Raw genomic sequence first — 15,492 nt, forward strand, 5'->3', positions numbered from 1 at the left:
CCTGAGTACTTCATTAATGAATTATATCCATAACCCTAAATTATATTGAAAAATATAAAAATAAGGCCTGTATTTTTAAATCATTCTCTTGCTATAAAGTTCAAAATAAAAACAAAACTTGTTTAAGCCAGACATGTTTTCTTCATAAATTGGCCTGTGCTTTTATACTTTGATGTATATAGAACACACAAGGAGTATTTTATTAATAATGCAGACTTCTGGGCCAAATTCACATTTTAACTCCATAGATTTGGGGTGGGGCTCAGAATCTGCATACACATCTAGCAGCCTATTTGATCCTAATGTCAGTCATCTGGACTTTCTACCTTGTGAAACACTGTGCTTTTCTACCCAATAAGATAACTAGTGATTCCTAAATGTGAAGATTTATGTGAAGCCATTCAACGTCACAATAATCCAAGTCCATGCCCCTACCACCGATGCCTAAGAAACTGAAGTTGATCAGTTCCATGAAGACCTAGAAAATCTCCTAGAATTAACACCAAAAAAAAAAAAAAAAAGATGGTCTATTTATCACTGGGGATTGGAATGCAAAAGCGGGAAGTCAAGAGATATTAAAAAAAAGAGATATCTGGAGTAACAGGCAAGTTTGGCCTTTGGGAACAAAATGAAGCACAGCAAAGGTTAACTGAATTCTGCCATGAGAATGCACTCGCCATAGCAAATCCCCTTTTTCAACAACACAAGAGATGACTTTACACATGGACATCAGCAAATAATCAATACCAAAACCACACTGATCACATTCTTTGTAGCCAAAGATGGAGAAGCTGTATACAGTCAGCAAAAACAATACCTGGAGCTGACTGTGGCTCAGATCATCAGCTTCTCATAGCAAAATTGAGTTTAAACTAAAGAAAGCAGGGAAAACCATGAGGCCAGCCAGGTACAACTTGAATCAAATTCCCTATGAATATGCAGTGGAGGTAATGAATAGATTCAAGGGATTAGATCTGGTAGACAGAGTACCTGGAGAACTATGGACAGAGGTCTGTAATGTTGTACAGGAGGCAGTGAACAAAACCAAAGAAAAAGAAAAGTAAGAAGGTAAAGTGGTTACCTGAGGAGGGCTTCAGTTCAGTTCAGTCGCTCAGTCGTGTCCAACTCTTTGTGACCCCATGAACTGCAGCATGCCAGGCCTCCCTGTCCATCACCAACTCCCGGAGTTCACTCAGACTCACGTCCATCGAGTCAGTGATGCCATCCAGCCATCTCATCCTCTATCGTCCCCTTCTCCTCCTGCCCCCAATCTCTCCCAGCATCAGAGTCTTTTCCAATGAGTCAACGCTTTGCATGAAGTGGCCAAAGTACTGGAGTTTCAGCCTTAGCATCATTCCTTCCAAAGAAATCCCAGGGCTGATCTCCTTCAGAATGGACTGGTTGGATCTCCTTGCAGTCCAAGAGACTCTCAAGAGTCTTCTCCAAAACAGCAAAAGAAAGAAGAGAAGTGAAAAGCAAGGGAGAAAGGGAACAGTATATCCAACTAAATGCAGATTTCCAAAGAACAGCATGGAGAGACAAGAAGGGCTTCTAAAATGAACAGTGTATAAAACAAGAAAACCACAGAAGGGGACAGACTAGAGATCTCTTCTAGAAAATTGGAGATATCAAGAGAACATTTTGCCCAAAGATGGGCACAAGAAAGGACAAAAATGGTAGAGACCTAGTAAATGCTGAAGAGATCAAGAAGAGATGGAAATACACAGAAAAACTGTGCAAAAAAGATCCAAAGAACCAGACTGCTAGGATGGTATGGTCAGCCACCCAGAGCCAGACATTCTGGAGAACAAAGTCAAGTGGGCCTTAGGAAGCACTGCTGTTAATAAAGCTAGTGGATGTGACAGAATTCCAGTAGAACTATTCAGAACCACAAAGGATGATGCCATCAAGGTGCTACATTCAATATGTCAGCAATATGGAAGACCTAGCAGTGGCCACAGGACTGTAAAAGGTCAATCCTCATCTCAGTTCCCAAGAAGGGTACTACTAAAATGTGATAACCATTGAATGATTGACCTCATCTCGCATGTTAGTAAGGTCATGCTTAAAATTCCGCATGCTAAGCTTCAGCATTATGCTAACCAAGAGCTTCCAGATGTCCAAGCTGGATTTAGAAAAGGAAGAGGAACCAGAGATCAAATTGTCAATATTCGCTGGATCACAGAGAAAGCTGAGGAATTCCAGAAAAACATCTATCTCTGTTTCACTGACTACATATCAAAGCCTTTGACTGCATGGATCATAATAAACTGTGGAAAGCTCCTAAAGAGATGTGGATACCAGACCATCTTGCCTGTCTCCTGAGAACCCTGTATGTGGGCCAAGAAGCAACAGTCAGAACCCTGTAAGGAACAACTGATTGGTTCAAGACTGAAAAAGGAGTAAGACAGGGTTGTTTGTTGTCACCCTGTTTGTTTAATCTATATGCTGAGCACATCATGAGAAATGCTGGGTTGGATGAGTTACAAGCTGGAATCAAGATAGGCAGGAGATACATCAATAACCTCAGATATGATGCTGATACCACTCTAATGGCAAAAAGTGAAGAGAAACTAAAGAGCTTCTTGATGAGGGTGAAGGAGGAGAGTGAAAGAGCCAGCTTAAAGCTAAATATTAAAAAAAAAAAAAAAAAAAAAAACCTAAGACCATAGCATCTGGCCCCATTACTTTATGGAAAATAGAGGGGTAAAAGGTGGAAGTAGTGACAGATTTCCTCTTCTTGGGCTCTAAAGTCACTGCAGATGGTAACTGCAGCCATGAAATCAGAAGACACTTTCTTCTTGGCAGGAAAGCTACGTATGACAAACAGTGTATTGAAAAGCAGAGACATTACTCTGCTGACAAAGATCCATATAATCAAGGCTATGGTCTTCCCAGTGGTCACATACAGTTGTGAGAGCTGGACTTTAAAGAAGGTGAAATGCCAAGGAATTGATGTCTTCGAACTATGGTGCTGGAGAAGATCCTGAAAGTCAATTAGACAGCAAGGAGATTGAACCAGTCCATCTTAAGGGAAATCAAGCCTGAATACTTGTTGGAAGGACTGATGCTGAAGCTGAAACCCAGTATTTTGGTCATCTGATGAGAACAGATGACCCACTAAAAAGCCCCTCATGCTGAGAAACATTGAGGGCAGAAGGAGAAGAGGGCATCAGAGAATGAGATAGCTGGATGGCATCACCAATGCAATGGAAATGAACTTGGGCAAACTTCAGGAAATGGTAAGGGACAGAGAGGCCTGGCATGCTGCAGTCTATGGGGTTGCAAAGAGTCAGACATGCCTGGAAGACTGAACAGCAACAAATGTGAAGATACACGTGCAAATAAAGAAACATGCATCAATGGAAATCTCATCAAATTAGACAACTGCAAACATTGGCCGACTCAATGGACATGAGTTTGAGCAGATTCCAGGAGACAGTGAAGGACAGGGAACCCTGGAGTGCTGCAGTTCATGGGGTTGCAAAGAGTCGGATGTGACTGAGTGACTTCATAACAACAACAAACATCAGCCACTAAGGTCACACCTCGCTATCCAAGTGAGTTCACCTAAAACAGAGACTTAATGATATGAGAAACTAACGCCTTAAGGAATTTTGGAATGATTTGGAATTTTGATTCCTTAAGGAACCTTAGTAAGCAAAACATCTTTAGAAAATTATCAAAATCTGAGTAAATATAATCATAAAATACAGATTCCTAAGAGATGATATTCAGGTTTATTCGAGCTAGGTTTTCATAGAAAAAAAAGTGACTCTAAACTCTGACACTATTAATAAATAAAAAGCAAAGACATATCTTTCTTTGTGTCATGGCTTGTTTTTATACTTGGAAGACTCAATGTAGCCCATAATTTAAAATTTATTTTTGGCATAAGTAAATATATTCCCTCTACTTCCTTTAATACTGTAACAAAAAAGGAACTAAAAATCTTTGCATATTTTCAATGGTATATGATTAAAGATGACTCTGGGAAACTTTGATTCCATGTTTTTATAATGTATCTTTTAATATATTCTAATTTATGATATTTGGTAAGTGTAAAAAAAAATTTGATTAAAAATAAATTCTTTCAAATAACTTTTAATTAGCATTTCTCAGCAGATATTTGTCTTCATTCCATGGTCATTTATCAAGTGGCCTACCCCAGCCCAAAGGCACAGTCTTGAAACAAGTTATTAATCTCCTTACCTTGAGGAAATCTACTCTTTCTTCAAGAAAAGTCCAAAGAATAAATGAGAAAACAGCTCAAAGCCACCCAAGATGAAATGAGGATGTTATATGCTAAAAGAGCAGATCTAGTACTGAGCTATCAGAAGAAATAAAAGAGCAAAGTCTCTACAGATGCTCATCATGATACACTCTGGCATCAGGCAGAAAAGGTGGATATAAGGGAAAAAGGGAAAACAAAAGTGTAAAAGCAAACCTGATGATGCTATCCCTGCACACCAGAGAGAACCACTTTCTCCACATTTAGAAGAAATTTGGGGCAGGTAAATATTGGTGGTAAACATAAAAGGATAAAAATTAGAGTATTTACATGTATTTCTTCTATAACTAGAATTTCAATTGGATTACACACAAGCTTTTTGACCCTGTCTTGGAGATCCAACCAGTCCGTTCTGAAGGAGATCAGCCCTGGGATTTCTTTGGAAGGAATGATGCTAAAGCTGAAACTCCAGTACTTTGGCCACCTCATGCGAAGAGTTGACTCATTGGAAAAGACTCTGATGCTGAGAGGGATTGGGGGCAGGAGGAGAAGGGGACTACAGAGGATGAGATGGCTGGACGGCATCACTGACTCGATGGACGTGAGTCTCAGTGAACTCCGGGAGTTGGTGATGGACAGGGAGGCCAGGCGTGCTGCGATTCATGGGGTCGCAAAGAGTCAGACACGACTGAGTGACTGATCTGATCTGATCTGACCAGTATAGAAAATAAGAAACAATAAAACCAGTTTTCCATATTAAGCCGGAATGTACTTCATGGTTTGTCTATTTCTGCTATTCCTACATCATTTCAGGTATGACCAATAAGTCAAAATACTCTCTTCATTAAGCAGTCTGCAAATGCCTGGTTGGCAGAGTCAGCTGTTATTTTGGGTTGTATAGCTCTCAGTGTGTGGGTGCGAAATAAATCCTAAAGGCACAACATTAAAGGTGGACTGGGTCTTGGATATTATGTAATAATATGCCTTTATTTTATATATGAGGAAACTTCAATGGCACCCCATTCCAGTACTCTTGCCTGGAAAATCCCATGGGCGGAGGAGCCTGGTAGGCTGCAGTCTATGGGGTCGCGAAGAGTCGGACATGACTGAGCGACTTGACTTTCACTTTTCACTTTCAAGCATTGGAGAAGGAAATGGAAACCCACTCCAGAGTTCTTGCCTGGAGAGTCCCAGGGACGGGGGAGCCTGGTGGGCTCCTGTCTATGGGGTCGCATGGAGTCGGACACGACTGAAGTGACTTAGCAGCAGCAGACCCAAGGAAATTAGATAATTTGCCCAAGGTCTCATAGCTAGTGGAATTTTGGTAAGTTGTTCATTTCAGACTCTTCTATAATAGCCATGAATTTTAATTCATCTGCTTTACTACCTTTCCAGTTCAAGTTCAGTCACTCAATCGTGTCCGACTCTGTGTGACTCCATGAACCGCAGCACGCCAGGCCTCCCTGTCCATCAACCAACTCTTAGAGTCCACCCAAACCCAAGTCCATTGAGTTAGCGATACCATCTCGTCCTCTGCTGTCCCTGTCTCCTCCTGCCCTCAATCTTTCCCAGCATCAGGGTCTTTTCCAATGAGTCAGCTCTTTGCATCAGGTGGACAAATTATGGGAGTTTCAGCTTCAACATCAGTCCTTCCAATGAACACCCAGGACTGATCTCCTTTAGGATGGACTGGTTGGATCTCCTTGCAGTCCAAGGGATCCTCAAGAGTCTTCTCCAACACCACAGTTTAAAAACATCAGTTCTTCTGCACTCATCTTTCTCTGTAGTCCAACTCTGACATCCATACATGACTACTGGAAAAAACATAGCCTTGACTAGACAGACCTTTGTTGACAAAGTTAGGTCTCTGCTTTTTAATATGCTGTCTAGGTTGGTCATAACTTTCCTCCAAGGAGCAAGCATCTTAATTTCATGGCTGCAGTCACCCTACCTGCCTTAATTCACCTGCATAGAATTTATAAATTCTATGCATGATAGCATAAGCTTAGGTTATTTGAGAAAATGGGCTTGTTCTCTTAAATAATGCATTAAATTTGTTAAATCCAGCATACACAACTATTTTGAAAGTATACGTTTGGGGCCAAATCCTTATGATTAAAAAGTCACAATGGAATATGTTTAATACGAGCTCTTTAACATTGGGGGGGATGGCATTTTTCTAAGACAGTAGAAAGAGGGCATTTTTCTAAGACAGTAGAAAGAGGAAATTTTTCTACATCAAATAAAAATAAATGTGGGGGACATATTTGTTTCCATATTGAAATAATCACACTCGATGGGGTTGAAACTAAAAATTCATACTATCACTGAATTGATGTTTATTGATGAAAGTAGAAAATATTTCTTTCTATAGCTTAATTTTGGACAAGTCTGTCATTGTCATGAGAGTATAAGCTGTACTTCAAATAGTTTATGTTTCCTTAATTTTAGCTGCATAAAATCCATTTATTAACAAAAAAAATGTACTTACTGATTCAGGACAGGAGTGTAGGCAGTTTTATCCTCATCAATAATAGTGACCATCAGTGTAATAAGCTGGGGCCAAAAATCCAAATTCTTGGTGGTTGGTCCCTGATCTTCCCGAGGAATGTCCTGTTTCTTACTCTGCTCAGAAGGTCAGGCAACATGCAAAATAAAAGGTTAAACGGCATGACTTTAGTTAGAAATCACTGTCAAACAGAAGGATCAGATAAAGAGAGCTATGAACAACTCTCAGATCACGTGAGCCAAAGTTAGTACATTCAGGTTTTCTCCCTTCATTGAACGGCATCCCACAGGGTAAAGTCACAATGGCCAGGCTTGGATTTCCAAATGCTTTGGTTCTGGGATGGAGGTTTATCTTCCTCTATTGCAGTTTATGATCTTAGGAATTATTATTATAGAGTTTATCCCTTTTATGTGACTTCTTCCAAGGCCAAAGTTTGAATTCTGTGTGTACATTGGTGTGTGTTTAAAATTTGTCCTGCCTAAGTATTTTTTCAAAAGTCACACTGTTTTATGTGGGCAGAACTCAAGAAAGGCTGGTTACAAAGTCAGTACTGATAAATTCTACAGATATAAAGTTACATGAATGGACTAGAACTCTCTCATTCCACTCACAAATACATCTAAGTTAACTCTAACTTTGTAAGTTTTTTTATATGCATATAGGTATATTTAAATCATATTGGAACGCTTAATTTATCACACTGAATGAATTCTCCACTGTCACCTCTAGAAGGAGTGTCGTCTGAATGATCTAAATTTACAGTGAGATCAAAATAGTATAATACTCTTGAATGTTTCACATATAAACTTCATACTCAACACATGCAATTCTTTCAAACGTACAGGTAAATTATTCTGGTTGTTTTGTTTCATTGGGTATTTTTCTTACAGCACTTCTTTTACACTTACTTTTTAAAATTAGGAAAAAAAGATGAAGATGGAGACAATTTTCACTCAAGTATATAAGTGGGAAGCATATGGCTTCCTTGACTATTTTTGCTGAAGTATTTATAAGCTTGTAGGTCCAGGATATTTGAAAACTCCAATTGGTAGCTCGGGAAATTCATGGTCTCTCATACAAAAGGTGGATTAGATTTTATTTGGTCCAATCATTTGGCTTCCCTGACGGCTCAGTGGTAAAGTATTCACTTGTAATGCAAGAGATGTGGATTTAATCCCTGGGTCAGGAAGATACCCTGGAGAAGGAAATGGCGACCCATTCCAGGATTCTTGCCTGGAAAATCCCATGACAGAGCAGCCTGGCAGGCTACTGTCCCTGGGGTCACAAAAGAGTCAGACATGACTTAGCAACTAAACAAGAATCATTTGTCTTACTCAACTACTGTGTCTTTTCCAAAGATCAGGCACCCTCTGCTGAATGACTATATGCATATCTTCTAATGATGCCCAACATATGTAACCAGATTTAGATGAGTCATCACACTATTATTGTTCTCACTGAAGTTAAATATAACCCTGTGTTGTTCCAGACCTCATACAAAGACTATAATGTACCTTCAGGGACTTAAATTTTCCTAGGGTACTTCCAAGTGCTGTTCATTTACCTTTAAGCTCAAAATGTAATATATTGAAAGCTAAAGACTGAGATTAGTCAAAAGACTACTGGTTAGCACATATTACTTCAAATTGCGAGAATGAACTAAAAGTAGTCTTCAAAGGATCTTAATAAACCTTATGCATCTGGCCCTGAGAACCAGATGTTCTCAAATTCCAAAGTCCCTTAACTGTCACAAAGCATACTTCCATTCCTTTTTTAATACCACTAAAGGATTATAGCTGGTAACATTATTTTGCATAAAATTCTATATGATGCATCAGAATAAACCAAAGGATACTGTCATTAGTTTTTATGTATCACATATTGGTATCACAAACCACGCTTTATAAGGGGATGGCACCCCACTCCAGTACTCTTGCCTGGAAAATCCCACGAACGGAGGAGCCTGGTGGGCTGCAGTCCATGGGGTCGCTAGGAGTCGGACACGACTAAGTGACTTCACTTTCACTTTTCACTTTCATGCATTGGAGGAGGAAATGGCAACCCACTCCAGTGTTCTTGCCTAGAGAATCCCAGGGACAGGGGAGCCTGGTGGGCTGTCAACTATGGGGTCGTACAGAGTCGGACACGACTGAAGTGACTTAGCAGTAGCAGTGTATTTTAATAGATTGCATGTTTAAAAGGATGGAGTACAACCATGTGTTTGGTTGGCCAAAACATTCTTATGTCTTGTGGAAAAACGCAAACAAACCTTTTGACCAACCCAATACATAGGATACTCACTTGATTGCTGAGGAATTCAGTTGTGCTAAGTTGCTGTTTAGTTGCTAAGTCATGTCCGGCTCTTTGTGGCCTCATGGACTGTGTTCTGCCAGGCTACACTGCCCATGTGATTTCCCAGGCAGGAACACTGGAGTAGGCTGCCATTTCCTCCTCCAGGGGATCTTCCCGACCCAGGGATCAAACCCACATCTCTTGCATTGGCCAGTGGATTCTTCCACTAAGCCACCATGGAACACTTTATTACTATTTGAGAATTTTACTAGAGCGTTTGAAATTATGGTTAGAAAAAATATAATGGCAGTGGAAATTCTGAAAGCTAGTAATAAGTACATTAATTACTTACTAAAACCTCTATTAATTACTATTTATAAGAAAAATATTTAAAATACATATTTATATTGTATACAGGTATAATACATAATTTAACCTAGACAAATAAAATACAATAGGTTTATAAAACTATGACTTAGTATGTCAATTTTAACATTGCCATTAGTTTTATAGTGACTAAAAATTATCTTGTTAACAGATAATTGAGGAAAGATATGTGAAAGAAAGACTATGAGAGCATAATGGGGAGATAATTTTTTAAAAGTAGAAAGTTACCAGAGTGTAGGATCAACTGAGAAAAGCTTCTAGTTGTTATGTTGATAAAGGATATTCCAATACAAGAAGCTTGTACAGACAAGCTGATAAGATGTACTTTATACTTCACAATATCAAAGAAGAAAATATGAAGATACTCCATTAAGAAGAGATCGATAAACAGAGAGAACCATTACATGAAAAAAAAATTGAAATAACAGTAGCAGGAGGAAGCAACACTTCTAAGGTTGCTATGAAGTATTTCTGTGCCATCCCATGTATCGGTTCTATAAGCATATTTTGAAATATCTCTTCTAAGGAGTTGGCCAGACAAGGGTTGGGGGAAGATTTTAGTAAAATGATGCAAGGATAGGATATTTAAATACAAAAGCACACAAAGCTAAATAGAGAATTACTAGTAATGTAAGGCTTCAGGTTTTTGACAAGTTTCTCTAAGCATATTAATGAGTATCTTATACACACACACACACACACACACACACACACACACGGTCCATGCTCAAATTGAGGAAATGTTTGCTTAAACAAATGACTTATTTCCAGACTTCTTGTAGTAAGATGTTAATACGCATCTCTAAGATAGTGGTTTCCAAACCTTAGTGTTTCTTAGCATCACTGGGCAGGTGTGCTAACACAGACTGGTAGGCTCTACGCCCAGAGTTCCTGGTTCAGCAGGTCCGGGGTGAAGCTTAAGACTTTGCATATATAATGAAGTCTCAAGAAAATCTGGCACTTTTGAGAATCAGCACCAGTTGAGAATCAATAGTCTGAAAGTTATCAACTGAACATTACTCTCTCAAATGCATTTGAACTTGATAGAGCCCTTCACCCCTCTCCTATTCCCCACGTTCCATCTTGTAAAACCGTCCACAGAAAAAGTGTTCCTCTGAGTATACTTTGGGAAAAGAAAGGCTAGAGAGATGCAAGTGTCAAATACTGAAGGACCTTTTTTTCATACCAAGGAATTTGCATTTATACTAAATTTGATGAGGACTATTATATGATTTTAAACATGAGAATGCATAATTACAGTTGTGTTTTTAAAAAATGATTTGGCAGTAGCAGGAAGTTTAATAATATTATACTTATGAAATAGCCAATAAATAAAATTGATAGGCTTATGAAAATACTTATGAAATAGTTAAGTAAAATAAATATAATTCATTATATAAATGGTGAGGAAAAAGAGAGGGAGGGAGAAGTCAATGGAACTATCCAGAAGGTAATCAGGTAAACCAATCAGTAGTTTAGGAAGCACCCTGAACTACTGACACAGCTTGAGGACTTCCAGGATGTGTGTGGTAGCTAAAACTATGGAGTAAACAAGATTACTCAAAGAGAACAAGAGAGGAGACTACACAGCCAGAGGCAAAACCTTGGAGAGAAAGTCTAAAAAAAGGATATCACTTTATGAAAGAGAAGCGCAGATAGGGGAGTGAGGCCCTACTGAAATGAGAGAAACTAGTATCCAGAGTTAATGTGGGAGGATTACCCTCAAATATAAATGAAGAGCATGGTCAGGCAATAGAGTCTTGCAGGTAAATCTCATTGATGATGAGGAAGGAGAGCAAGGAATTTTTATCTTGAGGTAAGAGAAGTAAGGAGCAAAAGTTCGAAACAGCTTTTGCAAGGAACAAGAGCAGACCTTGAGTTGGACCCAGATGGACCTGCCAGGGAGCTTGGGAGCACTGTTGAGGGTGGGTCCTTGAGCATCTAGGACCATCATGAATTCCCTCCAGGACTGGATTCAGAAATCAAGGAAACGGTGCTGGATTTACTACTGGAGGGCCATGCAGTCAGAAAGGGATTTAAGTGTTTGACAAGAATGGCTGTTTGTCTGTTGCTTCATTTGCTATTATTTTCTCCCATTCTGAAGGCTGTCTTTTCACCTTGCTTATAGTTTCCTTTGTTGTGCAGAAGCTTTTAAGTTTAATTAGGTCCCATTTGTTTATTTTTGCTTTTATTTCCAATATTCTGGGAGGTGGGTCATAGAGGATGCTGCTGTGATATATGTCAGCGAGTGTTTTGCCTATGTTCTCCTGTAGGAGTTTTATAGTTTCTGGTCTTACGTTTAGATCTTTAATCCATTTTGAGTTTATTTTTGTGTATGGTGTTAGAAAGTGCCCTAGTTTCATTCTTTTACAAGTGGTTGACCAGTTTTCCCAGCACCACTTGTTAAAGAGATTGTTTTTAATCCATTGTATATTCTTGCCTCCTTTGTCAAAGATAAAGTGTCCATATGTGCGTGGATTTATCTCTGGGCTTTCTATTTTGTTCCATTGATCTATATTTCGGTCTTTCTGCCAAATGAAGCAACAGACAAACAACTAATCTCAAAAATATACAAGCAACTCCTACAGCTCAATTCCAGAAAAATAAATGACCCTATCAAAAAATGGGCCAAAGAACTAAATAGACATTTCTCCAAAGAAGACATACAGATGGCTAACACATGAAAAGAAGCTCAACATCACTCATTATCAGAGAAATGCAAATCAAAACCACTATGAGGACCATTTCACGCCAGTCAGAATGGCTGCAATTCAAAAGTCTACAAGCAATAAATGCTGGAGAGGGTGTGGAGAAAAGGGAACCCTCTTACACTGTTGGTGGGAATGCAAACTAGTACAGCCACTATGGAGAACAGTGTGGAGATTCCTTAAAAAATTGGAAATAGAACTGTCTTATGATCCAGCAATCTCACTGCTGGGCATACACACTGAGGAAACCAGAAGGGAAAGAGACACGTGTACCCCAATGTTCATTGCAGCACTGTTTATAATAGCCAGGACATGGAAGCAACCTAGATGTCCATCAGCAGATGAATGGATAAGAAAGCAGTGGTACATATACACAATGGAGTATTACTCAGCCATTAAAAAGAATGCACTTGAATCAGTTCTAATGAGGTGGATGAAACTGGAGCCTATTATACAGAGTGAAGTAAGCCAGAAAGAAAAACACCAATACAGTATACTAATGCATATATATGGAATTTAGGAAGATGGTAACAATAACCCTGTATTTGAGACAGCAAAAGAGACACTGACGTATAGAATAGTCTTTTGGACTCTGTGGGAGATGGAGAGGGTGGGATGATTTGGGAGAATGGCATTGAAATATGTATAATATCATATATGAAACGAGTTGCTAGTCCAGGTTCGATGCATGATACTGGATGCTTGGGGCTGGTGCACTGGGACGACCCAGAGGGAGGGTATGGGGAGGCAGGAGGGAGGAGGGTTCAGGAAGGGAAACACATGTATACCTGTGGCAGATTCATTTTGATATATGGCAAAACCAATACAATATTATAAAGTTAAATAAAATAAAATTTTAAAAAAAAGAAGTAAAAAAAAAAAAAAAGAATGGCTGGAGCTCTGAAACAAATATGTATTATGGTCCGGAGGAAGGAAGAAGAGAAATGAGAGGGACGATGGAGGAGTAGATCTAGGAAGAAGAGGGAGGAGAAAGGAAGGGCAGCAGAATACGGGAGGAGGTTTGTGTCCAGGTGTTCAGGTCATGGGGGCAGGAATAGAGATCAGATAAAGGGCTCCAGCTGCAGTCCATGGGGCTGCAAAGAGTCATACACAACTGACCAAAGGGCTCCAGAATGGAGGTTGAGAAGAGCTAAGAAAAGATTCCTCAGGTAAGCTAATGAAGTTGTGACATCTCTGCAAAGAGCTTACAGAGTCTGTGTGCATGCAGTGGCTGACTGCACTAGTGTACAGATCAAGATGGTTTTTGTTCAAGTCAGGTAAGTGATGTCTTGAAAGTTTTGGCAACAAGGCTTAAAGACAATAGGAATTAGGAAAATCAGAACAGAGTGGATAAAAGGACACAAAAGAAAATGAAATAGTAGTGAGCCTGAGTATTAAAAAAAGAAATAAGCTTTAAAATATAACAAAAGGTTGGCAAATTATTGATAATATTAAAACATGAACTAGATAGCTCTCATATAATAAGTTTGCAATTTCCTCTGACTCTGAGTTGTCTGTTTATCTTCTCATACTTTGGAGATAAGGACATGTTAGCTCTAGTAGATGACAGGTTAGAAAAATTGGAACTTTTAAAATGGTTTTGGAAGCAGAACATAAAGCTACAGATGTTCAAGGGTTTTGAGATGTCTGTGATGCAGTGTGGACAGTTTATCATCCAGAAAGAAGAACATTTATATTGGCCTACACTTAGGCAGGATTAGACACAATTACTCTAGGTAAAGTTCCCATAGCCCAGGAAAAGCAGGTGGAATGCTTTTTACATGAGTGGAGCAGCTTTCTTGTGTCTCTCCCCCAGATACTATTCCCCCCCATTTTTGTTGTTGTTTAGTCAGTAAGTTGTGTCTGACTCCTTTGTGACCCCATGGACTGTAGCCTGCCAGGGTCCTCTGTCCATGGGATTTCCCAGGTAATAATAATGGAGTAGGTTTGCCATTTCCTTCTCCAAGGGATCTTCCCAACCCAGGGATCGAACCCAAGTCTCCAATACTGGCAGGTGGATTCTTTACCACTGAGCCACCAGGAAAGCTCATACTTTCCTTTACTGTCATACTTCTACCACCTCCAAAAGCAGCAACAGAGGCATCTTTCCAATTCATTCCATGGTCAATCCTCACAACAAAGCTGTAGCCTTAAAGACCGAATATGGTCTTTAAGACTACACATGACAGAAATCTGACCCACAGTCTCCATAGCAACCAGTCTGGAAGTCAAACCACAACTTTGCAATAGCCATCCCAGAATGGTTAGGATTTGGTCAATGATCCCAGTTTCCTTACGCTTTATATTCACTTCTAACTTACACTGTCACAAGGCATTTTTGTTGTGGGTTTTAAAATCTATTTATATAATAAATTATAGCAGTAGGAATATAAACTCTGCTCCAGCTATCCCAGAAAGGCAAAAATGACACATCTTTATCTGTGATGAAAGTAAACTCAAGTTGATGTAGATGTAGCCAGAATAGTCAGGGCTATTCATTCTGTGTAGGATCACAATCCAGTTCATTAGAGAATCCAGGCACTAAGTCTCATTCAGAGTAACTTCCCAGAGTCTCTCTCATTCACAACCAATATTTAAGTGACTTACTATGTATTAGTAAAATTCCGTGGTGAAGTAGGCATTTTTGACAGTGGCATTAAAAATTAATAGTGGAAAAACCTTTGAAGTAGGTTGATAAAAGGTGTTAAACTTGCAAATGGTCTAAGTGATGAACTAAACTTTGCCATAGGCAAAAAAGTTGTTTTTTTTTTTTTTAAATAAGTAATGGGAAATGTTGGCACCATCTTAAAATGGATACCCCATTTATATTAGATCTTAAGATATATAAGGAGACTTAGGTCATTAGTTATAAATATTAATGCTTCCATGTAACAATGACTTTCAAACTTTTTGACTAGACACAGGGATCATGAACCCTGTTTATCAATAACTTAATTTATATCTTTATGCCTTAACAAACAAAATCTATTTTTTGCCATTTAATTGAGCCTCCTTCTAGTTAGGTGTCTCCCAGTTTCTTCAGGCCAACAAACTCCAGTCATATTAGCCCTGAAACTTTCCTTGCCTTTCACTATAAAGCTTTTCCACATTCCTGCCTGCCTTTGGGTCTCTCCCACATAAAAGTGATTTTGGCTGCCTTCCCTCTTTTAGCAAGATCTGAATAAACAGCCTCTGTTAGTTCTCATTTGGGTGATCTTCAATGATTTTCAAATATCAAAGCCAAACATTAAAACCCTCACTTCAGATATGAAGAAACTGAGGATTAACTTATTTCTGATCTCTTTGTTACTGAAAACAGAACACGTAGATCACATTTAAAACACATAGCTTTGGTTTGCTCTTTA

At 39.0% G+C, this 15,492-nt stretch overlaps 1 protein-coding gene across 1 annotated transcript in view; it reads right to left on the reverse strand.

Moving 5' to 3' along the window:
* UNC13C (unc-13 homolog C) overlaps nucleotides 1-15,492 on the reverse strand; it is a 685,158-nt gene that overhangs the window by 223,404 nt on the left and 446,262 nt on the right. The window contains 1 exon segment of the mRNA NM_001206460.1: nucleotides 6,723-6,856. Coding sequence (NP_001193389.1) covers nucleotides 6,723-6,856 — 134 coding nt within the window.

Source organism: Bos taurus, chromosome 10 (assembly GCF_002263795.3).
Source record: "Bos taurus isolate L1 Dominette 01449 registration number 42190680 breed Hereford chromosome 10, ARS-UCD2.0, whole genome shotgun sequence".
Taxonomy (NCBI): Eukaryota; Metazoa; Chordata; class Mammalia; order Artiodactyla; family Bovidae; genus Bos; species Bos taurus.